The sequence below is a fragment of the Temnothorax nylanderi genome, unplaced genomic scaffold (assembly GCF_030848795.1).
Source record: "Temnothorax nylanderi isolate EJ_2023f unplaced genomic scaffold, tnyl_v1.0 TNYL_tig0531_pilon, whole genome shotgun sequence".
NCBI classification, from domain to species: Eukaryota; Metazoa; Arthropoda; class Insecta; order Hymenoptera; family Formicidae; genus Temnothorax; species Temnothorax nylanderi.
In genome coordinates, this window is record NW_027249593.1 from 81,309 (window position 1) to 108,607 (window position 27,299).

Consider the following 27,299-nt stretch of genomic DNA (forward strand, 5'->3'; position numbering starts at 1 on the left):
ATGCAAGTTCGCTGCGTTGATCAGTTTTTTCATTCAGGCTTATCTGAAACAAAAAGTCAAAAAGATTCTTAATCTGTATGAGTCCCGAACTAAAATCAGGTCAAAATGTTTATTTTATCTTACTTTTTACATTAAAAAATACCCCCCAAAAAGCTGATTTTTTTTAAACTTTTCTTCAAACCGGCGCTATTTTGTTACTTTTAAACAAAAATTATTAATTTTAGTTCGGGACATAGCGACACTCATACAGATTAAGAATCTTTTTGACTTTTTGTTTCAGGTAAGCCTGAATAAAAAAACTGATCGACGCAGCAGACTTGCATCTTTTTTGACACGCCACTTTGACACTGTAAAAACGATAAAGTAAAAAATTTTTTTAATTATGACAAAATTTTTTTCGTGTTATTTAAGAGTGCCCTAATAAATCCCTCAAAAAATCATTTTATTATATGATGTATTTACTATGAAAAAAATGGTTAAAAATGCCTAGTTTTTGGGCCGTCAAAGTATAATGACCCCTTAAGTATAAGCCTCTGCACGCGCCGCTATCAACGTCGTATCGATGTCGATTAGACGTCTTTTCAAATTTATTACGTGTCATTCACTTAGACGTCTATTAGATGTCTATTAGATGTCGAAAAGTAAATTGAGCTCAAAAAAGTGTTTTATGAACAATGCACCGTTATTGTGTGAATATTAGGTTTTAACTGTCTCTAAGAAAACGCAGTAGCATAAAATCACATAACATCTAATTAAGATATTTCTAGACGTTGTTTTAGATTAGATGGCTCCGACATCTAATAGACGTCTATCCGATCTCGCGTTTCTCCCTGGGTATTTATGGCGAGTGTCAAAAAAATCAAAGACAAGCGGCTGCACTTTACGCCCGAAGATTTCCAGAGAGACGACACCCAGACCATGGATTCTTTCATCGACTTCATGAGAGATTAAGAAGAAATGGACAGTTTAATAAATCTCGGAGGCCGATCCGTGTTCCGCAGAGAAACCAGGAGGCAGTTGATGCTGTTCAACAGGCTCTTGTTGCAAATCCTCATACAAGCACAAGAGCAATTGCCGTAGATTTAAATATGAATCATATAACAGTTCATAAAATAATTAAACATTCTTTGGGTCAGCATCCGTTCAAACGGCACACAACACATAAACTTATACCTCGTGATATGCCACGACGATTAAATTTTTGTGAATACGTTCTTGATCATGTAAGTTAGTTTAAATTTACTTTTATTATAACATACTTAGACATTGTTATTATTTATCAACTTGTGTCGTCAATTTTATATTAAATTATTCAATTTTTGCAGGTAGATTTCAATGATGCCGAAAATGATAGATTTTTGAAAAATATTCTCTGGACGGATGAAGCAACTTTTGGGAGTGATGGATGCATAAACCGTCATAATGAGCATCACTATGCAGAACGCAATCCACACTGCATAAAAGAAACACATGTTCAAGGACGGTGGACTGTGGCTGGCAATTATAGATGATCACATCATTGGCCACAAATTTATTGAGGGAAATGTGAATGCACGTTATTATTCACAGTTTCTTCTCCATCGGCTTGATGAATTATTAGAAAATGTGCCACTAGCTATTAGGCTAGAAATGATATTCCAACAAGATGGACATCCCGCCCACACTTCTCTTTTGGCGAGAACTATTTTAAATAGAAAATTTCCTGGGAGATGGATCGGACTTCATGGTCCTCAAGAGTGGCCACCACGTTCTCCCGACCTTACGCCTATGGACTTTTTCGCGTGGGGCTTTTTAAAGAATAAAGTGTACGAAACTCTCCCCGATAATGAGGAAGATTTAAAAAATAGAATTCGCAACGCATGTGCAGAAATTACTTCTGCCATGCTAAACAGAGTGAGAGAAAATTTCATGCGCAGAATCGCGTTATGTTTAGAGGAAGATGGCAATTACATCGAACATCTGTTATGAGCATATAAATTTATTTATTATTTAGATAAAAAATATTATTTAGTTTTGTTTTAAATTGTATTTTTTTGTTCAATGTTCCTTCATTTTATTATTATGTTAATTCATTATGAATATCTGTGTTAAACATTTGTATTATTAAATATATCTTTTATCTATATTTTTGAACTATACCTGAGTAAAAGCTAATTTCCCCTGCCTCACTCACTGTCGGACTTGCAATTTAAGGTTTGATTCTCAAATTCTTACAAAAAATGTTCGCATACGAAAATGACGGCGCGTTCACTGATTAGCATATAACTTTTATATCTTAAATTATATGTCAGTCCGTAAACGTATAGCACCACTTTCGTATATTAAAATTTTTTGTAAGATTTTTCGTGAGATTCGATTAACAAATTCTTACAAAAAATTTTGGTCCTTTATTTCTCTCTGGTCCTTTATTTCTTCATCTCTTTTCTTAAAGCCCTCCTTGACCTCTCTCATTATCTCCCGCTTCAGATCCTTCTCCATCCTTTCCATCGCCTCCTTTTCCATTGTAAATTTTTCTCTGAATTCCATCTGTAACTCACACAATTACTCACTCTCCTTTCCCCTGCTCTGTTTTCCTCTCACCCCCCTCTCTCTCTCTCCTCTACCGTACTTACCTCTTTCACCTCTACTTTTTACCTTTGCTCCTTCCAAGTTTATTGTACTATTCCTTCTACAATCAGCTTTTCGGTTACTTTCTACTACTATTATCCACTTTTTCTCAAAGCTCGTCCACTCTGCTGCTGCCACGTGCGTTTCTTTCCTCTTCCTCTCGATTCCTTCTATCGATTCTTCCTTTCGATCCTTCCATTCCTCGCTGTCATGCGGCCCCGTCCCTTCCTTTTCTCTCTCACGTTCTATCTCTTTCCCCCGCCACGACTCCTGCACACGTGCCAGAAATCCCGGTGCTGCCCCTCTACGTCCCGCAGTGGTGCCAACCCGATCTATTGCATATCCCCGTAGGGTTCGCAATCTAGAGGCCGACACCCCTGCCGTCCCTTCCCCTTCCCCCTACCTTTATCCTGTCCTAACCTCTAAACACCTCTCTCCGTATTTCCGCTCTCCTGCACCATCCGCCTCCCTCTCGGGGCCTCCTCCATTCTCCCGACCTCCTCCACATCTCCTCCGTCCATTCCTCCACTCTGCTCCAACTCCTCCCTCCTCTCCTCCCTCGCAATATCTCTCCTTTCACGCTCCTCACCCGTCCATCCGCGCACTCCCACCCCTCCAACCAGTCTTCTCTAATAAAAATAAGTAAAAATGCTATTAAAAAATAGAAAATATTCGAATTTCCTCTTTACCTATAGATCGAAATTTCAGGATTGTTGTCTATAAATTTATCAAATTTTTTGATAGCCATCGGTAGAGTCTATCTTATTTTAAAAAAATTATTTTCGAAAAAAAATGAAGAAAAAGTCCCTTAAAAAATCGAAGTTATTGGAATCCCATTTTCTTATACGTCTTAAAAATTTCGAAATTAAGTCTAGAATTTGTGAGATTTTTTTGAAAAAAATCAAAACGGTCGCACTGAGAAAAACAAACATTTTTTACTTAAATCCTAAAAAAACAGTCATATTGCCCATTAAACATTTTTTCGATGTTTTCTTCGAAAAGTACAGTGAAAAACGAAAAGAAAGACCACCTTATTTTTTACAATATCTTTTTTCTTCTTAAAGTTACAGGCATTTGAAATTTTCCAAATTTTAAACTGCATTTTTTTTTAAATCCATAACTTAAGTATGAGTAGAGATAAAAATCTGAAAAAAATCATGGAAGCTACTTTCATTTAGTATAAAAACACAAAAAATTTTCGGCCAAATCAAAAATGGTCGAGGACAATCATGTGTTGAGTTGGCATGGAATGCCCCATATATAAATATATATTACAAATTAAAAAGTCATATTTAATAATACTATGATATTTATAAATATTACGCATATGTAACGTAAGTTATAATGCCACAAAGGAAAAAGAAAGAAGTTATTAAAAGAAATAAGAATGTAAAGGAACCCTAGAGAAAAAGTATATACAGGTATACAGAAGGTATACACAATTTATGTATGCGTATACATGGAATAGGATACACATATTCAATATATGGATACAGAAACCCTGTATCCATATTCAATATATGGATAGAGGGTTTCTGTATCCATATATTGAATCTATTTCATGGTCTGTGTATTTGGATATTCACGACCAATATATCCCTTAACTATAAAGAGTTCCGAGTCGTAAGTATATTCGACTTGTATATGGCCATGGAATAGGATACACATATTCAATATACAGATACAGAATTTCTGTATACACATATATAAATTGTGTATACCTTCTGTAAACCTGTGTATGAGACATTCCATGCCAAATCGACTTGGTGTGACTTTCGACCTCTCGGATGTGGTCCGCGTTTTTAATGTTTTTTTCTTTTTTGATTTTTCTGTTATTGTTCCAACTCTAAAATGTACTCAGATTTCTTTTTAGATTTTTTTTGTAATTTATTTATAATTTTTTTAAACTAACATATCATTGGTCACAATTTAAAAATCTGAAAAAATTCTCAAAAATCCTATATCAGATATCAAAATTTTTAAGCCTTGATCCAGAGTGGGATGGCGTTTGCTTCTATTTTTTTTAGCTTCATTGGAAAATGTTTCAGACATAAGTTACATAATTTGGAGGAGGACACGTGATGAAAATATGAACTTGACCTTGAGTGACCTTTTCAAGGTCACAAGACAAGGTCATCTTGAATTTTTTAAATGGGACCCTTTATTTTTTTCCATATTGTTATAGCTCTTGTTGAGACGTTTTCAAAACACTATAATAAAGCTCTCTTTTGTTAAGATTTCCTATAAATTTTCTGATATTTTAAATGTTGCCGTGATATTTTTAATATAAAATATGAAATATCTCGTAAAGTATTCACTTTTCGATGACTTTACCTTGATACTTTTATACGTAGAATAATGCAAGAAACCAATTGTTATAAAAGAAAACTGAAAAAATTATTTCAAAAGTTTTGATTGTTGTATCTTGTAAACGTATACAATTTTACAAAATTACAAATGTAAAAGTTAATATTATTATTATTCAATTCCATTCATTATACATATAATCTTATATAAATGCAACAGCTGTTATATTAACTATTGTTATATTTATATATGATTATATATGGGCAATTTTTTCTCATTTCCTCAAACTTAACTTTTTATAAAAAATACAATGTAAAAATGATCTTTTTAATTATTTTTAGATTTTTAGATTCTTCTTTTTATTATTTTTCCTGTATATACAAACACAGGTTATGTAAGAAAAAAAACATGTATATTTATATGTATACATGTATATTTATATTTACATGTATATTTATGTTTTTAAGCAAAAAATTTTTTACCGAGAGATTTAGTTAAATAGATAAATTTATTAATTTGTAAATAATACTGAATTTTTATCAAACAGAAATTAACGTATTTATACGTTTAAGGTCCAGCTGCATCAATATCGCATAACTTTAACCTTATAACTTAACTCATTCATCATTTCTTTCTAAGGAAGACAGTTAGAAAGAGACGAAGAATGAGTTCAGTTAAAATTAAAGTTATAAGACATTAGTGCAACCTGATCTAAGAAAGAGAGAGAGAAAGAAAGTAACCATATTTTTAAAAAGTTAAGAAAACTTACCTATACTGAACGTATAAACATAAATACTTAAACAGGAAACTTTATTTCTGAGCAAACTTTCAACACAATTATTTATCTGAACTCGGTGTACAGAATAAAGGACGTTCTGAAAATATAGAATTTCTTGAAATACTATGTAAAGTTATATTTCAAACAGCAAAATATGTTACTCTTGTTTTGAAATTTATATACGTTTAATTCCTTGTGTAATTTCAAAGCAAAAAAATATTTGTAATAATAATATAATAATTAAAAATATTAAGAATATGTAACGTTAGTTATAATGCCAAGAAAGAAAAAGATAAAAGTTAATGAAAATAAAAATATGGAAAAAAACAGGGAAGTATATAGCGTGTAAAATATATATACATATATAGAGCGCGGGCTCAAAATCTATTCCCCTCTCCCCAAACTCACCCATTAATTAGGAGCACCAATAGAACCCCATAAAAACCCCAATTTTTAACCCCGTAGTAGCCATTCCCATAAAATTAGCAATCTTTTGGTACCAGTTTTATCAAAATCATCAACAAAAAATTAGAAAAATTTTGGCATCGCTTTCAAGAAAATCGATCCATTAATAAAAAATTATTCATTAATGAAAAATTAAACTTAACCTCCAAAAATTAAATTCTATTATATTCTTTAGTTCTATCTACCCCTATTTCATATATAATTCTTTAAGATTCGGTCAATTAATTCCCAAAAATTGGAAAAATTTCTGATACCGGTTTCCAAAAAGATTGGTAACGAAAAATTATACACTTTATGGCACTCCCCGGAAAATTAGAAAAATTTTTGCACCGGTTTGAAAAAAATCAAAATTTTTCAAATCTTTCGAAAAATAAGTATTAATGAACCGATTTTTTTTTAAACCAGTGCCAAAATTTTTTTTAATTTTTGGAGGATAAGTTTAATTTTTCATTAATGGATAATTTTCTTGAAACCGGTTTCCAAAAAATCGGTAACAAAAAATTATCTATAAAAATTATCCATAAAAAAAATTCAGCTTGATATCTCAAAATTTACGGAAATTGGAGCAGAAATCAGAAACCCCTTTATTATTAGCAATTTTTCTGTAAACTCATCGTAGCCATCTTCAAAAAATTAGAAAATTTTGAAACCGGTTTCCAAAAAATCGATTATGAAAAATTATACACATCTTTGCCATCCCCGAAAAATTAGAAAAATTGTTTTTAAGAAAGTAACGAAAAATTATCTCTAAAAAAATTCAGCTTGATATCTCAAAATTTGAGGAAATTAGAACAATCATGTACATTTTTTTAAATAAAAATCGGAAACCCCTTTTTTATTAGCAATTTTTCTAATTCTATTACATTCTTTAGTTCTTTCTACCCTTATTTCATATATAATTCTTTAAGATTCGGTTAATTAATTCCCGAAAAATTGAAAAAATTTTCGTAACCGGTTTCCAAAAAAATCGGTAACGAAAAATTATACACTTTATAGCACTCCCCGGGAAATTCTACACCTACTTCATATACAATTCTTTGAGATTCGGTCAATTAATTCTCGAGAAATTGGAAAAATTTCGGTACCGGCTTCCAAAAAAATCGGTAACGGAAAATTATAACTTTATAGCACTCCCCGGAAAATTCTACCCCTGTTTCATATATAACTCTTTGAGATTCGGTCAATTATTTCCCGAAAAATTTCTGTACCGGCTTCCAAACAGTAACAACTGTGCCGCAAACAACGTAGAACTACGTCAACTGTCACTATTTCATGTTAAAGTATTCAGCGAAGGAAAGTAGACGTAGGGCTACGTCAACTGTCTTTCGCTAAATAATAGTGACAGTTGACGTAGCCCTACGTCTACTTTCCTTCGCTGAATACTTTAACATGAAATAGTGACAGTTGACGTAGTTCTACGTTGTTTGCGGCACAGTTGTTACTGTGCCCGTTTATTTTTTTAAATTTAGCTTTGTTTTCTAAAAAATTTTTAGTACTGGTTTCATAAAAATAGGGTAAATCTAGGGTATCCTAAAATAGGATACCGATTTATGCTTAAATAAAGTATAAGTTATACATTTATTCTTATATCATCATTAAAAAAAGGTTGGTATTGAATTTGGGGAAGATCGTTGAAGGGGTAACCGATTTACTTTGGCGAGAATCGGGGAAGGGGTTACCGATTTCTGCAAGAAATTTATACTTAACACTAATGACAACTTATTTATTACTCTACGATTATTATTTTCGAAAATATAACAAAAAACTACACAACCGGTTTAAAAAAAATCGGTATCGAAAAATTAACCCGTATCGAAAAATTAACCCATAAGTTGTCATTTGATAGCTTATATAGTCTCATTTTCTCTCTAAAGTCTATAAAGTCTCCAAAAGAGGTTACCGATTTCTATCTTTTTTAGATAAAAATCGATAACCCCTTCATTATTAGCAATTTTACTAAAATTGACATCGAAAACTAAAAATACGCAACCGGTTTAAAAAAAATCGGTATCGAAATATTAACCCCACCACCGCCATTCCCGGAAAATTCTACCCCTGTTTCATATATAATTCGTTAAAATTCAGTCTATTAACAAATGAGTAATTCGCGGAAAACGTTACAAGAAAAAAATCGGTAACACCTTTTGGAGACTTTATAGACTTTAGAGAGAAAATGAGACTATATAAGCTATCAAATGACAACTTATTTATTACTCTACGATTATTATTTTCAAAAATATAACAAAAAACTACGCAACCGGTTTAAAAAAAATCGGTATCGAAAAATTAACTCCACCACCGCCATTCCCGGAAAATTCTACCCCTGTTTCATATATAATTCTTTAAAATTCGGTCTATTAACAAATGCGTAGTTCGCGGAAAACGTGGCAAAAAAAGTTGCAAGAAAACGTTGCATCTGTGCCTGAATTTACCCCCTAAAAAAAATTTCAGGAAAATTCTACCCCTGTTTCATATATAATTCTTTAAAATTCGGTCTATTAACAAATGAGTAGTTCGCGGAAAACGTTGCAAGAAAACGTTGCAAGAAAACGTTGCATTCGTGCACCCGAAATTACCCCCCCCCCCTCCGAGAAAGACGTAATCCTACGTCAAAAATTAGAAACACATTTAAGGAAAAGTAAGAGAGACCGGGGTTAAAACGTCCACGGGGTAAATACGTCTAATCAAATATCTCGGAACCTGTATATTGTGCGAACTCGCTATTACTATAACATTGTAAACGCTGCTTATAGTACCCATGTGACCAACGGAGTTTCGGCAGGTTACCTGCCGTGTTATGATTTTTACGAGGGCAAACGTGTTTTCGGAAGGTGAAAGTGAAATTTTCTGGAAATTTGTAATATCTGCAATAATATTTGCTCTCCAAATCTCGAGGTACGTGATTATTTCCAAAAAATTATAACCCAAGTGATACACATCACAAAATTATGTTACCTTATCAAAGAAGAGTCGCGCTTCAAGTGATCTATTACAATTACAAAAAAGAAATGATATCTCTTTAAATTACAGCGCCAATTACAGAGAGAACATATATATTGCCTCAAAAAATAATTGTTGCACTACTTTGAAAAATCTTTACATGGTGTCAATTAGAAAAAGAATGTATGATAACAATTTTATAAGATTAAAAAATTTTATTTAAATTTAACAAGGGAATACAAGATATTTAAATACAAAGTTTACATGTGTATTTTTTAGTGGTCACAAAGAATTACAGAGGAACAGTACAAAATAAAAATATTTTATTAAAATATTTAATCCAACGAGGGAATACAAGGTATTTAAATACAAAGTTTATATATGTATTTTTCAATAGAATAAAAGATTTAATCACAAAGAATTTCAGAGATAGTACAAAATAAAAATATTTTATTAAAATACATAAATTTTTCTTGTAAAAAAACTTGGCGCTGCTAGACCTGGAAATTTTAAATAAATAAATAAACTTATCCTATACTTAATTATAAGCCGCATTATTCGCCGTCGTCACGCACACCCATCACCCACCATATCACTCGCTCGCTGCGTTATTCTTTGACAGATGTACCGCCCCAGTCAAACTCCCCGCCTGGCAGTGTCCTCGAATGCGTTGCGATCACATACACACCACGCTGATAATCATTTTGTTACTCCCGTCGCATTCTTCTATGAATTATTTTTATTTATTGTTATCCTTATTTATTTAAAATTTCGAGGTCTAGCAGCGCCAAGTTTTTTTACAAGAAAAATTTATGTATTTTAATAAAATATTTTTATTTTGTACTATCTCTGTAATTCTTTGTGATTAAATCTTTTATTCTATTAAAAAATACATATATAAACTTTGTATTTAAATACCTTGTATTCCCTCGTTGGATTAAATATTTTAATAAAATATTTTTATTTTGTACTGTTCCTCTGTAATTCTTTGTGACCACTAAAAAATACACATGTAAACTTTGTATTTAAATATCTTGTATTCCCTTGTTAAATTTAAATAAAATTTTTTAATCTTATAAAATTGTTATCATACATTCTTTTTCTAATTGACACCATGTAAAGATTTTTCAAAGTAGTGCAACAATTATTTTTTGAGGCAATATATATGTTCTCTCTGTAATTGACGCTGTAATTTAAAGAGATATCATTTCTTTTTTGTAATTGTAATAGATCACTTGAAGCGCGACTCTTCTTTGATAAGGTAACATAATTTTGTGATGTGTATCACTTGGGTTATAATTTTTTGGAAATAAAGATACTACTGCTTAGATTTTTTCGAGATTTTTCGAGATACGAAGAGTACGTCTACCACTTGTTACTTAGGTTTTTTCGAGGTATAATACTACCACTTTCTTTTTTTTCGAGGTAACAACATATACACTACTATACGTGTACTTGGCGCCTTTCTTTACCTTTTTTTTAAGAAAGGTAATTTTGTACGGATATCACGCCTTTTTGTAGTATTACGCATTTTATAAACAGTATGTACAGGGTAAAGCTATTTGGAGGTATTATACTACCACTTTGTTTTTTTCGAGGTAACAACATAATACATATACACTACTATGCGTGTACTTGGCGCCTTTTTTTACCTTTTTTTAAAAAAGGTAATTTTGTACGGATATCACGCCTTTTTGTAGTGTTACGCATCTTAATCTTATAAACAATATAGGGGAGACCTTATAAACAGTCCGTTTTTTTTCGGTGCCGATTTTTAACAACAAAATAAATAATTGTAGTTAAATGTGGTATACCACTGTAAAGAGTGAACCTTTAGCTACAAAATTTATATAGGAAATTTTTGTCTACGTCGCTTTGTTTAACCGGTATAGAGCAAAAACGACAACGGTGGAAAAATTGAAATCTCAAAAATGCCGGGGTATAACAGTCTGCACTGCATTTTCAATACATATACGTACATCTAATCCTAAAAAATAATAGAATACATGCAATAATTGTTTTTTAAGAGAAAAATATAAAAATTTATTTAAAATTTTTATGTGAAACATTATTAAAAAATAGTTACGAGGGTTCCTCTTTCCGCAGAAGTCACTCGCCCGACTTGTTTCACTCCTCGACGTCCGATGACTCTATTCGGTGTCTGAACGGTTGTAATTCCCGTCTCATCCATATTCCATATGCAGTGAGCCCGAAAATGCCTTGGAAATGCACCCGGACTGCTTACTGACCGATTAGCCCCAAACACAAGTTTCAGGTTTGATCGCCCACGAAATATTAGACATCAACGATAATGAAAAAACTACACTGGATTCGTGTTCAGCATGCATTACTCTTTATAATCACGTATCTCGAGATTTGGAGAGCAAATATTATTGCAGATATTACAAAATTTCCACGCGCAGAAAATGTAACTTTCACCTTTCGAAAACACGTTTGCCCTCGTAAAAATCATAACACGGCAGGTAACCTGCCGAAACTCCGTTGGTCACATGGGTACTATAAGCAGCGTTTACAATGTTATAGTAATAGCAAGTTCGCACAATATACAGGTTCCGAGATATTTGATTAGACGTATTTACCCCGTAGACGTTTTAGCCCCGGTCTCCCCTATCTTATAATCTTATAAACAGTATGTACAAGGTGTGAAGCTAAAGGTGTTACGGACTATTATTTCTAAAGAAAACAACAATTTAATATTTTGCTTAGTTTTTAAAAAATAATAATCTGTAACCTTTTTAGTTGTACACTTTGTTAATGCTATACATATGTATACCACAGAAAAAAATTACTACTTAAAAATAAAAATGTAATGTGTCTGAAGTTGTTAATAATAGGTAAAACGTTTGACACACACACACACACACACACACACACACGCACACACGCGCGCGCGCGCGCCTTAGGGTAGCAGAAGAGAGAACAAGAGAAAAGTATCTTCGCGAACAATGGAGCTAGTCTCATGACGATGAGTCAAGTATGTACAAGAGCGAGATCGCAATGACCGATATGCAAGTAGATTAACCTAGTCGCGAAACGTTCACCCGTTATACTGTTGAAGAACCGACAGCATAACATTCCGTCTTTTTCTAATCCCGCTGTGAATCGATTTTCCAGCTAACGTATATCTTATGTCTTCGCAAAGCGTAACTTTTAAATCCTTTAGGGAGATCAATCACTTCAAGACGACACATTTTTTTTTAGAGCGATTGAAGAGAAAGACAGAGAGCTTGTAAATGTCGCGAATAACGTCTTGGACGAGTATAGTAGCGTATACGTCAAGTCGGGAGGCGAATAGAAGTTAAGCAATGGAGAAAAAAAGACAGACCAAGATATGCGAGTTAATTCAGTTATGATATATTTTTATATATTTTACAGAAGACGTATAAAAGATGTAAGAGGACTTGCGGTAAAAATTCATGCAAGTCTTAATAACTTCAAGGATTAAACTGACGAATATACAAAAGCTACTAAATGTACTCAAAGCTACTTAATGATTAATACAATGCTAAATGAAGTGTTGTACAAAATTTGAATAGAGTCAAAGATTGCGGTCAGCTACATATTATATACACGAAAATTATTATATACACGAAAATGAATTACGAATGATTATTACGTAACGATGTTCATTGCGCTATATTTTTGCTTTGTTAAAAAATTATAATAAATTATAATAAATTGAGTTAATCGCAGCGCGCGACAAAGTTATGTACGTGAGCACTGTGAGCGATTTAATGATTGTAACCTTACTTGTATACATTTCCTAGAAAAATATTTCTATATTATGTTTAACAACAATATTAAATATTAACATTTCATAACTGCCAAACGTTTCCAGTTGAGCGCAATTGCACGAGTTACGAATCATTTATAAACTCTTTTTCTCAGTTAAAACTAGTTTCTACTGCATTGAAATCTTGCATAGAAAAAAATATATTAGCATATCGCGCAAGAATCATCGATATCTAAGTAAACAATTAATCAAATATATACAGTATATATGCGTACATCTGGATTAATCCGAAAGCTTAGTCTCCATCTTTTGAAACATAAAATAATTTTATGCCACAACAGTGAAGTGCGGAATATTAAATAAAATGCGCCATTTAACAATAACTTCTAAGGTAACAAGTTTAATCTACGGTGACCTAAATTTAAACGTGAAAAGAAATTAAATTATTTCAATGAGTTCTCGAATCGTCCCCAATCAGAAATAGACATGAGTCACGTAGAAACGAATTTCCTAATTCGTCTGAGTTATTCGATACAATGTTCTAGTTTAAATGTGACACTACTTTGTAAAATGTTAAGTTTTATTGTTTTCTCTACTCTACGATCAATATAACAATCTTTATAAATTTCTTTCTAAATAAAAATATTCTACACAATCGGAAAACTATTTTACAACATGAGTAAAGAACGAAGTAAAAAAGCGAAATAATCAATTTTGACGCGATTAAAGGGGATCATCAATGGCGATTGTATTAAACTCTAGTCCATACTGTTGTAAGAATCGCGGATTATGCGTGAAAATTGTAGAGTTTCTTGACAACTCTTATGTACAGATGGATTCAAGTGTTTCTGGCTTCATTCATCTGGTCCCATGCCTACTTGTTCAGCATGTCCGTTCATTACCAGTTCTTCAGTAAGGGAAATTAGCTTTAAAAAATCAATTAATTTCAATTAATTTGCGCATCTGCAAAGAGATTCTCGAAGATTGGATAATAATAACTACTTACCTCATAATTTTGTATCATAAAATAAATATTTGCATAAATATTAGTTTGAATGCGACCTTCAATCTGAGTTTGGGCAGCAACTCCCTTTGAGGAACAATTTTGTACCACATTGTAAGCTTCTGTCGACCATTTACCTGCAAAAGAGTAACATAAAGTATAATTACATATCCAAAGATAAATAATTTTGAGTGTAGAGATGTATATATCTAAAATCTACTTACACGTAGGAGTTGATAATAATCTCGTTGATTGAAATGTGGCTTGGATCAGTCAACTCGCGAAACTGTAATATAATAATAAATCGATTAGAATTTTTGGAAACATTACTTTATACGATTCTTTCACACGATGACGGTTAATGTTAATTTTCGATTACCTTATTATTACGTTTCGCGTGTTCTATACTTGTCGTCATGACGAAACATCTGACCGAGACATTGCGCTTCTTGGCTATCTCAATATATCTCTTTCTCGAAGCTGGATCAGGATAGGTATTGTCTATAACTATACTTTTTCCTTGATTCAAGTATTGTTGGACTGCAGCAATGCACTTCTGCCAGCTGCCTAAAGTGTCTCTGTTGACGTATCCGTATTCCTTCAGATAATTCTTTGCAAAATGCGATTTTCCGGAGTCTGGACTGCCGACCATAAGTACCACCTGTTAATGGATATCTATAAGCACGAGGAAAGAGCGGGCCTCTGTTCACATTTGACGTTCACGATGATATTCGTGTTATGCACGATGCTTCTGTCGAAACCGAGGAATCACATGCCGGAAAAATTTTACTTAGGTATTTATCATTAAAAGAATACTTTGTATAATTCTCTTTTATGTTATTTCTCATTAGATCATGGTACGAGAGGAACAAACACATTTTTCCAGCGAGTAGATGGGAACCTTTTGATCCAACGAAAAGTTATGACAAGTATACAGTGTCGGATAAAAATAGGAAGAAAGATAAAATCTGATAAACTTAGATTCAACGAATTGTCCAATTTCGTTTAAAGGATTCAGATTCAAATTCATTCAGTTATGTGATAATATTTAATTCATTTACTCGATTATGTAGCTCTACTAAATTACAGTCCTTTGAATCTGAATCCTTTAAACGAAATTGGACAATTTGTTGAATCTAAGTTTATCAGATTTTATCTTTTTTCCTATTTTTATCCGACACTGTATACTTGTCATAACTTTTCGTTGGATCAAAAGGTTCCCATCTACTCGCTGGAAAAATGTGTTTGTTCCTCTCGTACCATGATCTAATGAGAAATAACATAAAAGAGAATTATACAAAGTATTCTTTTAATGATAAATACCTAAGTAAAATTTTTCCGGCATGTGATTCCTCGGTTTCGACAGAAGCATCGTGCATAACACGAATATCATCGTGAACGTTAAATGTGAACAGAGGTTCGCTTTTTCCTCGTGCCTAATCGCAATATTACATACATTAAAATAACATGCCAACATTGTGATATTGCTTCATAAGTTTTATCACTTAGTATCTTTACCTTAGTTACAATAAAATCGTAAAACGTATAATGGTGCGGTAATATAAGAAAGATCCTCCTTGACATACATTAACTGATCTACCATTACTGTTTTAAGCTCGCTGAATTCACGCTTCAGAACTTCTAAACATCTCTGAAGAAGCTGATAGATAGAATTACCTGTATGTGAAAATTTAATTTATGCAGTAGAACATTATATATCACGCCAATGTTACTCCAAAAGTGACACTGGAGTATTTTAATAACTTAAAAATTCTCTAAATCACTGAGACATTCACCTTTCTTCATTATAACACTCCGACGATAGCCAGATCCACCCCAATAACTGAATGTGATCTCAATTTCTTCTTCCTTCAACACGTTCTGCTTTCTAGCCCATTCTTGCCTCAATTCTTCCTTAAGTTTATTTTCCTCCTCCTTCCTTTCCCTATCTGGCAAGAAACTTGTATCTACATCTGGATTTTTCTTAATCTTCTTAATCGCGAGGCCATCAGATTGCTCATTTTCTGACTGCGGGGATTTTTCGGCATTGTCTTCATCCAGATTAAAAGACAAAGCTTGAATCTGTCTCTTCTGTTTGTTCTTTTCTTTTCCTGCTCTTTTTCACGTTCCTTGTATCAAAGCATGATATGTATTACTAGATGACATTCAGAGCACTGGGCGAAAATCACATAACATTCAGAGCACTGGGCAGAAATCACATGTGTGTGTATATATATATATATATATATATATATATATATATATATATATAATCACGGCAAACCGCATATATAACATCGTGTTATTTTTATTACATTTAGGAAAATTATTTCATATTAACTCAATAGGCGTTAAACTTGCATACATAGGGAGCTTTCCAGCAAGTGACACAAGCCGACACAAACGTCGTTCTATCTTTCTTTTTTGGCAATGAGTAACAAAGACAAAACGATACCTGTGTCGACTTGTGTCGCTTGCTGGAAAGCTCCCATAAGTGAATCTCGCGTTTTATGTAAAATTTTGTAAGAAATCGCCGAAATCGGTAATCTAACCTATACTACGTTTACGCGAACGTTACTTAATTCTGTAGTAACTTACGAACGATACGATAATTCCTCCGCATAAACGGGAGATTTTATAGTAACTACGATGATATCGTTCGTATAAGTTACTACAGAAGTAATACTCACGTAAACGTAAACTATTATTCTTTGACTTATCAAGAGTTGTAAACTATTATAATTCCTGTCACATGCACTTAGTCGCGAATCGGTTGCGAAGCTTGCATTCGCTTTCTCTCTCTATCATGTAGTCGACTGGTCTGAGCATGTTCAACGGAAACTCTCTCACGACGTAATTACCTCGCCGGCTAAAAGCTTGCGGCTACATCAAAGCAATGGAATTTAATTAATTTTTCAAAGAGACATGCGACTACATGAATAACATAACTTATTCCTTCAATAAACAAATATATGCAATAAAATGATGAATCCTGCGAATATCATTCCTGATATTAATTCCTGCCCTTTCCTTGATATATACATTCTTGCATACAATACAATAAGTACGGATGTCCCTGCTCATTACATAAGTATCTAATCCCGTATGTACATTTGTTCATGCATACATCAATCAATTCTCTTTTTATTTTCAGATTTATCACACTGGCTGTAAGATTCTTCAGGATTCACCAGGTAAGTATCGGTAAGTATATAATACGTTAATAACGCGAAATAATCACTTTTCCCCTTTTCAGGTAAAATATCATAAAACGCTTCTAGCGCTTGTAAAAGGCATCCAACGCATTTATTTATGTCCACGCTACATGATTCTATCGTTAATATTTCTTTAACACGCTTAATTCGAAATATCACGTAACTGACCTACGGTAATACAATAATTATATACGTATCTGAATGCAATTCTGACTTTAGAAATGTCTTTCCTTTATCACAATAATATCTTCTATGCAATAAAACACGCATATATATCAACAATCAATTATTTCATGAAAATAATGAAAATCTTTAATACTCGCTTGAATTGAGTAAACAATGGTTCGTTGGATTCGTTTTACCTTCAAGAACTTAGATCTATAGATAAAATATTAAATTTACGCCAATTACGGATTTTAACCCTGATAGGTACATTTCTTAATCAATGAATTAAATTGAATTTAAATAGCATAGGAGGGTTTCTTACATCCCTCTGAACGTAAATCTATCGCAATATTATAAAAATATTTGATAATTAACAATTTTATGACAAATAGTAAAAATCCGTAATTTTGAAAAAATTCACGTTTTTTTCTCATGGGTGACTTTAGTTAGTCCCTCTAAACATGAATATGAAGTAAAAATATAAAAAAGTTAATTAATACGAGTTTTGAATGGTCATTTTTTGAATTATGATGAAAATTGCATAAGTCACGTCAGATTCTCTTTCCATGTGTCCCCACGAACACGTACATATCGTCGAATCATCATAATTAGGCTTAATAACAATTTTCACCACTTTACGGAAAATCTTTAAATAATTGAAAATTTCAGAATTAAACTACATAGATCGCTTCTAGGGATTATTAGAAATCGTTTAAGACGATTCGCAACTCAATCGGTCGCTAATTGGCAAAGTACCCCCAAATGGGTGAAAACTCGTAAAATTGAAAAATATTGAAATTAAACTATACGGGCAGTCTCTCTGGGACTAGACAAATCATTTAAGCCCTTAAAAATCAAAATCGCATCGTAAATGGCGAAGTTGCCCCTGAGGGGTGAAATCTTTAAATAAAGTGAAAAATCACGAATAAACTATATAGACGGTCTCTCTAGGATCTAACAAAGCGTTTGAGACCTCGTTTAACAAAATCGCCTCATTATTGGCAAATTAGGCCTAAAAGTGTCAAAACTTAAAATATCTCGATTTCTTTCAAATAAACCATATAGGCTTGTTCTTTGAGACGATACGAATGTGTCCATACCCTTTTCCAATCATAATTATCCAAACTAAAGAATTTTATTCAAAAGTGTCAATTTTGTAAATATCGATCTAAAATCGATAACTGACATATTTTTGATGTCTGGTAATCACAAGTAATCAAGATCTATCGTTATCCGTGCGAATTTATCTTTCTTTCTATTAATCAGCTAATCGCACTTAATTTCATTCCGATAATAAAGTTATCACATATGGGGCACATTTGAACTCGTCTCGATTCACACAACGCGAATCTATCAAAATATGTCGTAAATAGACGTTGCTTATACGCTGTTGGCCCATTTCGCTTTAAATCTCCCTTTTGGCTAAATAAAATCAAAATAAACATTTCTGACTCTATGTGTCAAATAAAATAAAATATAATCCTCTAATGACTAGGGCACTCTTATGAGCTATCGTGCTCTAACAGTCTCGTTACGATTACAAAATAATTATCGTCATGCATCACAATTATATGATACGTCTCGTCCTCTATATGTGACGTTATTCTTATCATTACAAAGCTATATCTAATCATTATTATAGTATTTAGCTCGTTTGGAAGAGCTTTCGATTAATAAAACAATAAACTAAATGAATATTGAAATATATGACATTTGTCATAGTAAGATAAGTCAATAGTGACACGAGTCACTCACAAGGTATGTATATCGTTATCAAAAAGGTAACTTTTACTTTTATTACACTTTTAAGTAGACCAATAACAGTACCCAGCGCGGTCGGGTACAACCTAGGGGAAGCGGGGGGGACGCGCGCACGCGGGGGGAACGCCATAAGAGATGGGCGAGGGGGACGAGGGGGGGCATGGGGTGAGGATGGGCGAGGGGGGGGTGAAGGGCGGACAGGTGCAAGGGGTAACAGGGGGGGTGAGGTGGACAGGTGTGAGGGGAAATTTCCCCTGTAACCGGACAAACATTCCCCTGTAACTAGACAAAGATGTATCGCTGTCCAATCAGATCGCGGTACGAAGACTCGAGGCTGTCCAATCAGAAGCGAGTATTTTGTGGGAACACCTGTCCCTAGGTGGGTGATGGGGAAGTTCGCACCGCAGTGTTGCCACCTTGCGGTAACCTGAAGACGTAAATTCCCTAGGCGGGTGATGGGGAATTTCGCGCCGCAGGGGTGCCACCGGAGGGTGGGGGGGATCGTCGTTCCCGGGCGCTCCGAGAGGGCGCTCGGATCGGCGTTATCGACCGCGTTATCGGCCGCGAGCGGAAATCCGCCCCGATTCGCGCGTCATCGCGAATAATGTTATCATCGCGCGCGTTCGAACTCGTTCGAGGTCGCTCTTGTCAGTTCCTCCTTTTGTTTTTTTCGCAGGATGCGGCGAGCGGATGTCCCCTTCCCGGAAGGGTGTATCTTGTAGGTACATCCTCCGTCGAGATAACAGCGGATGTCCCCTTCCCGGAAGGGTGTATCCTGTAGGTACATCCACCGTTGAGATACCGAACGAGTATAAAATGAATTGGCGCGACGGCGTAAAGCGCATCGGAACGGGATAAGTTAATGTGGGTTTTTTTCTTCTAACGTGGTATGAGCGACGAGTACGTAGAACTTTGCAAACCGGTGCGCGTGAAAATCGGGAAACCGATCGCGAAAATCAACGACCCGTTCGCGAAAAAATGTTGCGGATCGGATTTGTGGAGAGTCAACGTAACGAGATATCTGATCGATCGCGAAAACGGAATTCCCGATCGTCGATCGAACCGGAGGTCTCTTCAATACCAAATAGTTTGGAGAAGAGTGGCGGAGAATGGAATCTGTTACTATTGACTGAGACGCGTTAGCGGCGCTATTGCAGCATTATCTAGAGAGAGTGGTGCGACGTAAAGCGCACCGGGACTGGGATAAGTTACTGTTGTTTTTCTCTAAAATGAGGTATGAGTGACGAGTACGTAGAACTTTGCAAACCGGTGTTCAATTCTAAAATCGGAAAACCGATCGTAAAAGTTAGCGAACCGTTCGGGAGGAATGGGGATCCGCGGCGCGTCGACGTAACGAGATATCTGATCCGTCGCGAAACCGGAATCGTCGATCACCGATCGCACCGTACGTATCTCTATAACGAGATACTTGATGAAAGACTAGCTATACGCGACGATGCCGGGGAAGTAGTTGGTTTTAATTTCGACGTGTTAGCGTTGCTGATGTAACATTAGCGATGCGTACTCGCGAATGAACGATCGCCGTTATCCCTCGTCCGAGGAATCGGACGGCGAACCTCACTGCTACGAGCCCATACCCATGTTCTCGTCCGATTCGGACGACGAATCGGCGAGACTCGAAACGTCGTTATTGTCAAACGTATGCGCGTCGGTGGCGAAGGAGGACTCGCGATGGAATCTAGCGACTCATCATCTGCGAAGGGAGATCGGAGCGCGAACTGCGCGCGAGCGAGCGTGGATAGAGACGACAATGGCATACTCCGTTAGGGCAAACGATTATATGCGTTACGTACCGCTCGAGTATTATCTTTACTATCAGACGGTGGACGGAGGAGAGAAGATACGTAGGATTCACACCTACAGGTCTCGTCGTCTGTTCGATCGAGTGAAATTCAGTGTTCCCGAGGGTGAAAGGCCCTTCTGGATAGGATGCAGGAACAGTGCGACGAGTTGCTCGCCGCGGACGTCCGCGACAAGGACGGGTACCACGCGTGGGGACGACGATGCGACGAGTGTCTTCGGCTCTTGCGGGAGAGTTGTCGAGTCAGACAATCTGGGGGGCGAGGAAACACGGGAGCCGTGAATGCTCTGGTGGCTCGAATAGCGCGTTTGGAAGGTTCGAGGGAGGATCTGCGCCGACGATTCGAACGCGTTGTAGGTGCCGGTCTGGACGGTGGGGACGGCGGTAGCAGCAGCGGCGTTAGCGGAGGATTTTCGTGGGTCGAGATCGATACGGCGTTCCAAAGTCGCGTACTCACCGGCGCTGTGACGAACTCTACGTACATCGAACCAGCGCGATTTTTCGAGGATGCGAAGGGCACCGTGCTCGAAAAAGTGCAGAATAATCTGAACAGACATGTGTGTCTGAAGGTCAATACCATATTCAATGGGGAATTCGTAGCGGACGTTAAGACCGATGTGAAGAGTATCGCTACGCGGAACAAACAGCTCCTCCAAGGGTCCGATCTGGGCGAGTGGTACGAAAAGCACGTGCGCGACGCGATTCTAGCGGCGTTGGACGAATTTCAGGAACGCGACAGCGGATGGACGTTGTCGCGAATACTCAACCTAACGGTGAACGTGAACAAGTGTAATCCCATGCGCGTGGGATGTTGGATGAAGATACCGCTAGGTATAAGACTTAAACAGGCGGTGGTCAACGTGCTGTCGGAGAACGACACGTGTTTCGCGCGTGCGGTGGTCGCGGCTCTGTACCCCGCCAAGCACAACGCAGAACGATGCGGCTCGTATCCCGATTACGCGACGGTGCTGAATCTCGACGGGATCAAGTTTCCCATAGATCTGAAACAGATCGGAAAGTTCGAACGTCAAAACGACGTATCGATCAACGTATTTACAACTCGGGAAGGAATAGAAAAAAAAGATAAGTTCGGACGGGGCGCCGACCGCAACGCGATCGTGCCTCTGCGGTTAACCGACGATAAGAGGGATAGACACGTAAATCTCCTGTATCTGCGCGATACGCTACGCGGCGTCAACAGGGGCCATTTCGCCTGGATAAAGAATCTGTCGCGATTGGTGAATTCGCAATTGACCGCGAAACGGTGCGTGAAGCACGTTTGCGATCGGTAAGTAAAGCAACCTGAGGAATAAGGAAACGACGCGGTGTTATTTTATATACGCATAGTAATCGCACGCACGTTACTTCGCAGATGTCTACACTATTTCTATATGCGCGAAAAGTTGGCCGCTCACAGCGTCGACTGCGGCCGAATGAACGACTGCGCCATCGTTCTTCCGAACGAGGACGATAAGTGGCTGTCGTTCGACAATCACGACAGAAAGGAGCGACTCCCCTTCGTGGTATACGCGGATCTGGAGTGTCTTCTCGAACAGCGGGAGAGGGAGAATGCCGAAGAAGGCGCGAGAACGAAAAGATACGCTTATCAGCGTCACGTACCGTTCAGCCTGGGCTACTATCTGTGCTGCACCTACGACGATACCGTGTCCACGTACAGATATCGTCGCGGCGACGACTGCGTTTCGTGGTTCGTGAACGAGCTTCGCGTTCTCGCACGTCACGCAAAGATTAAATTCTCCACCAATATATCGATGGCGATGGTAGAACTTACGGAGGACGAGAAACTCAAATTTTGGCGCGCGACGCATTGTCACGTGTGTCGGAAAGCGTTCCAACCGGAGGACAAGCGCGTGCGAGATCACTGTCATCTAAACGGACGGTACAGAGGTCCGGCGCATTCTCGTTGCAATCTGAATTACAGAAACGTGTACGTGATTCCCGTGTTCTTCCACAATCTGTCGGGTTACGACGCGCACTTTGTCATCGAGAAAATCGCGAACGATTTCGAGGGTGGGGTCGAACTCCTGCCGCTTACGAAGAAAAATTACATATCTTTCTCGAAGACCGTTAAGGAGACGCAAACGGACGGGATGTGGAATCGACTCGTGAAGCTTCGATTCGTAGACTCGTACAAATTTTTAGCCGCGAGTCTCGAAACCCTGGCGTCCTATCTGGACAAGGACAAGCTGAGAATAACGCGCTCGGAGAACGCGGATTTGAGCACGGAGAATCTCGATCTGCTCACTCGCAAGGGAGTATTTCCGTACGAGTACGTCGACAGCGAGGACAAACTGCGGGAGACCGAGCTTCCGCCGCGCGAGGTCTTTTACAGCTCCCTGACCGACGAGACCGCGAGCGAGAGCGATTACGAGCACGCGACGAGGGTCTGGCGACGTTTTCGCGTGCGGGATCTCGGCGAGTACAGCGATCTGTATCTCAAGTCCGACGTGCTTCTTCTGGCGGATATCTTTGAAAATTTTCGGGACACGTGTTTAGCGAGTTACGGGCTGGATCCCGCGTATTATTATACGTTGCCGGGGTACACGTGGGACGCCATGTTGAGGTACACCGGCGTGCGTTTCGAGCTGCTCACCGACATCGACATGGCGATGTTCGTGGAACGCGGAATACGCGGTGGCCTCAGTCAATGTTCGCTCAGGTACGCGCGAGCCAACAACAGGCACGTACCGACGTACGACTCGTCCCAGCCCACTACGTATCTCATGTATTACGACGTGAACAATCTGTACGGTTGGGCTATGGGCGAATCGCTGCCGTACGCGAATTTCCAGTGGCTCGACGACCCCGAGAATTTCGACGTGACGACCGTGCCGATGGACAGCGAGGTCGGTTACATTCTGGAGGTGGATCTCGAGTATCCGCCGGAACTGCACGACGCCCACGCGGACCTGCCGCTGTGCCCGACGCGCGATAAATCGCCCGGTAAGCGGCAGGAGAAACTGCTTGCTACTCTCTACGACAAATCGCGCTACGTGACGCACTATCGAAACCTGCAGCAATGTCTGCGACTGGGTTTGCGTCTGACGCGCGTTCGTCGAGTGCTGCGATTCGCCCAGTCGCCGTGGCTTCGCGGCTACATCGAGCTGAACACGACGTTCAGGACGCGCGCGAGCAACGAGTTCGAACGGAACATGTACAAACTGATGAACAATGCCGTCTTCGGCAAAACGATGTAGAACGTGCGCGCTCACGTGGACGTGCGTCTCGTGACGCGATGGGACGGGAGATACGGCGCGGAGGCGTTGATCGGCAGGCCGAACTTTCACAGCAGAAGCGTCTTCTTGGAGAATCTGGTCGCGATCGAGCTGCGGAAGCTCGAGGTAAAATTCAACAAGCCGGTCTACGTGGGTATGTGTATTCTCGAGATGTCCAAGACGCGTCTCTACGAGTTTCACTACGACTACATGGCGCCGCTCTATCGCGACCGGTGTCGAATTCTGTACACTGATACCGATAGTCTGATCTATTCGCTAAAGTGCGAAGACGCGTACGAACGTATGAGACGCGACATAGACAGGTTCGACACGAGCGATTACGCGGAGAATAACGCGCACGGTATGCCGCGCGTCAACAAGAAGGTGCCCGGTCTGATGAAGGGCGAGAACAACGGTGCGATCATGACGGAGTTCGTAGGCCTCAGAGCGAAGATGTACACCTACAGGGTACTCGGACGCGACGACACAAAAAGAATAAAGGGTGTTAAAAGAAACGTAGTCGCGAAGAAGATCACGTTCGAGGATTACGTGGCGTGCTTGCGGGACGCGCGCGAGCTGAGGACGCGCCAGTCGTGCATACGCTCGACGTTGCACGAGGTTCACACCGTGTCGGAGCAAAAACTAGCTCTCAGTCCGCACGACGATAAGCGATACGTGACGTTGGACAGCGAGGAAACACTTCCGTGGGGACATTACGGAATACTGTTGTAAAAAAGAAACAATATCATGCGCTTTCTAAAACTGTTTTATAGTAGAAAAATCAATAGCACGTAAGAAACAAACCAATGAATGTGTAAAATTTTTTTATTAACAATAAAATACACGTTGCGCGTATTTACGAATGTCTAATTATTTCTGTTACACTACAGACGCCTTATCTATCCAGGAATTGTGCGAACTGTCCATCCCCAGCCACTTCACGTACGCTCGATTGCCGCGCTTACGCAGGACTTTTTCCACGAGATAGACGTCGGGATTGGAGACGCGCAGCAACTCGTGTTCGTAGAATCCTCCGGTTATCGCTTCTCCGTGAACGTCTTTCAGCAGATACGTAACGGGATTGGTCCTTTGTACTTTGGCTACGCGAAATATCTTGGTAGTCCAATTAGGAGTGTAGCCCTTTTCGAAGATCGTTTTGAATTTGCTCACGCGCACCGGATCGTCGAATCGAAATCTCGCCGGCGCGGCGATCTTCGCGCGACTGTACACCTGTGTGCGCAACAGTTTTTCGGCGACGGTGGCCGTCACGTCCGCCGGACGCATTCCGATCGTTCTGTGTCTGCGACGATTGTAATTCGACAAGAGGCGCGGCAGCGAGTCTATCCATCTGTACGATCCCTGGAGCGTGAAGAGCTTCCACATGTCGTTTTTCAACGTGCGATTGAATCTCTCCACCACCGACGCTTTCATCACCGAATACGTGGAGTAGTGATTCACCTTGCGCGCGTCGAAGATTTTGCTCGCGTCGGCGTTGTAGAATTCCTTTCCTTTGTCCGTTTTTGCAGATTCCTAGGGTGTCGCGCGTCCTCGCGAAAGATTTTTCCGAGAGCCGTCGCGACCTCCTTTCCGCTCTTAGTCTTGAGCGGGATCGCCCAGGCGTACTTGCTCAGCACATCGATGACCGTCAGAATGTAATTGTGACCCGCGTTTTCGCGCGAATAGGGACGCATCTCGACCACGTCGGCCTGCCACAGGTCGTCGTAACCGCGCACCACGACGCGGCGGCGAGGAAAGTTTTTTCGCGCCGGCGCGTGCAATTCCTCCACGAGTCTCCGTTTTTCCACGCTCATTGCTCAAGAAGGTTCAATATACTCAGAATTCTGGCGATCTAGATTTCGTGCTTATCCACGGTATTCTTCACAGTTACGAACTGTCTTCTAAATTCTCTTATTAGATCTTTGAAGTTCTTTCTGAGCTCCGCGATCGCTCCCTCGACGTAGCCCATGTTCGTCGCGTCGGTGCCGACCTCCGGCGCGGCCACGCGTCGTATCTTGCGCTCCGACGCGTCGTACGAATCTTCGCGCAAGAGAAGCGCGTCGTTTCGAAACCTCGCGATTTCGTCTCTCAAACCCTGATTCGCGTTTGTCACGATGACGCCCGTGAACTCTCGATCGACGGTGTTCTTCTTCTCGATCTCTTCGATCACGGCGCTCTTGAACCGTTCGATCGCGTCCTCCACGTAACTCCCGTTCGTCGCGTCGGTGTCGAACTCCGGCGCGGCCACGCGTCGTATCTTGCGCTCCGACGCGTCGTAGGAATCCTCGTTCAAACGGAGCGCGTCGTTCTTCAGCGTCGCGATTCCGCCTCTCAATTCTTCCGTCGCGTCGTTCTTCTTAATCTCTTCGATCACGACGCTCTTGAGTCGCCCGATCGCGCCCTCTACGTAGCTCTTGTTCGTCGCGTCGGTGTCGACCTCCGGCGCGGCTACTCCTCGTATCTTGCGCTCCCTCGCGTCGTAGGAACCCTCGCACATAAAGAGCGCGTTGTTGCGCGTGTAGTTACGCAGGGATTCGATCGAGGAGCGTAATCGCACCGTGGACGCACCGTCGATTCCGTCACCGTTGCTCCGATTTGTCAGAGACATGCCGAATTTGTTCACGGACATCGCGCGCGCGCGGGGGAGGCGCTGGAAAGCGCGCGATACGTACTGCCGTCGCGATCGACGCGACCGATCAATTTACGACGAAACCGGCCTCGCGAAGTTCCTCGATTATCGACAGAATTTCGTTGTCGTGAACGTTGTTGCCGGCCCGACGAGAAGCGTCTAGCAGTCGAAGTCGATCGACCAGCTTGTTGGGATCGTCCCAGTGAACGTAATCGATCGCGTTGTCGGTCAATCGCATGGCCGACGGTAGTCCGGCGCCCTTCGTAGTCCCAACTGTGTGAGACGGGTGTACGAGCGGCGCTATTATTTTTGTGTACTTGTGTCCCCTGTTACCCTTGACAGGCATGCCGGCGCTGCGACCGCGTTTGTGAGCGCTGGTGGCGAAAAGTATACTCCTGTACGTTCGTTTGTCCTTCTCCGTGTAGACGCGAGCGTTGGAAATTCGCATGAAAATCAACTCGTACAGACCGCGCGTGCCCTTGTACCGTACACCGTCGATGTTCACGGAGTCATCCGGGGCCACGTCAAATCGCTTGTTACCCAGCATCGTGCCGTGCTCGCCGAGATACACTCCGTAGACGTGGTCGAACTCCTTTTTACTGTCGCCGCTCAGAAGAGCG

General features: G+C 39.2%; 2 protein-coding genes across 3 annotated transcripts; one reads left to right on the forward strand and one right to left on the reverse strand.

The window, feature by feature from the left end:
* Positions 1 to 13,413: 13,413 nt before the first annotated feature.
* LOC139783696 (uncharacterized protein F21D5.5-like) lies at positions 13,414 to 16,005 on the reverse strand. 2 transcript variants are annotated; one of them, XM_071722838.1, is made up of 6 exons: positions 15,651 to 16,005; positions 15,373 to 15,531; positions 14,234 to 14,515; positions 14,079 to 14,140; positions 13,858 to 13,991; positions 13,414 to 13,777 (listed from the first exon to the last, which is right to left on the reverse strand). In XM_071722838.1, exons 2-5 carry the CDS (start codon positions 15,436 to 15,438, stop codon positions 13,988 to 13,990), a joined length of 414 nt encoding a protein of 137 aa, XP_071578939.1. In that variant the 5' UTR covers positions 15,439 to 15,531; positions 15,651 to 16,005; the 3' UTR covers positions 13,414 to 13,777; positions 13,858 to 13,987. The 2 variants fall into 2 exon arrangements, with proteins under 2 accessions (XP_071578939.1, XP_071578940.1); XM_071722839.1 differs by having other exon boundaries at positions 14,234 to 14,529.
* Positions 16,006 to 20,945: 4,940 nt separating this feature from the next.
* On the forward strand, positions 20,946 to 24,785 carry LOC139783689 (uncharacterized). Its single transcript, XM_071722829.1, has 3 exons — positions 20,946 to 22,105; positions 22,190 to 24,031; positions 24,128 to 24,785. The coding sequence occupies exons 1-3, from the start codon at positions 20,946 to 20,948 to the stop codon at positions 24,783 to 24,785; spliced, it is 3,660 nt and encodes a 1,219-aa protein (XP_071578930.1).
* Positions 24,786 to 27,299: the final 2,514 nt, after the last annotated feature.

What these genes read in the sequence shown, in the direction of transcription:
- LOC139783689 (XM_071722829.1), top strand. Translation starts at nt 20,946, where the DNA reads ATGCAGGAACAGTGCGACGAGTTGCTCGCCGCGGACGTCCGCGACAAG. An exon ending in GTGAAGCACGTTTGCGATCG is followed by an intron (nt 22,106 to 22,189) that starts GTAAGTAAAGCA and finishes GTTACTTCGCAG; the next exon opens with ATGTCTACACTATTTCTATA. An exon ending in GCCGTCTTCGGCAAAACGAT is followed by an intron (nt 24,032 to 24,127) that starts GTAGAACGTGCG and finishes GAACTTTCACAG; the next exon opens with CAGAAGCGTCTTCTTGGAGA.
- LOC139783696 (XM_071722838.1), bottom strand. Translation starts at nt 15,438, where the DNA reads ATGTCAAGGAGGATCTTTCTTATATTACCGCACCATTATACGTTTTAC. An exon ending in ACGATTTTATTGTAACTAAG is followed by an intron (nt 14,516 to 15,372) that starts GTAAAGATACTA and finishes ATCCATTAACAG; the next exon opens with GTGGTACTTATGGTCGGCAG. An exon ending in ACGCGAAACGTAATAATAAG is followed by an intron (nt 14,141 to 14,233) that starts GTAATCGAAAAT and finishes ATTATATTACAG; the next exon opens with TTTCGCGAGTTGACTGATCC.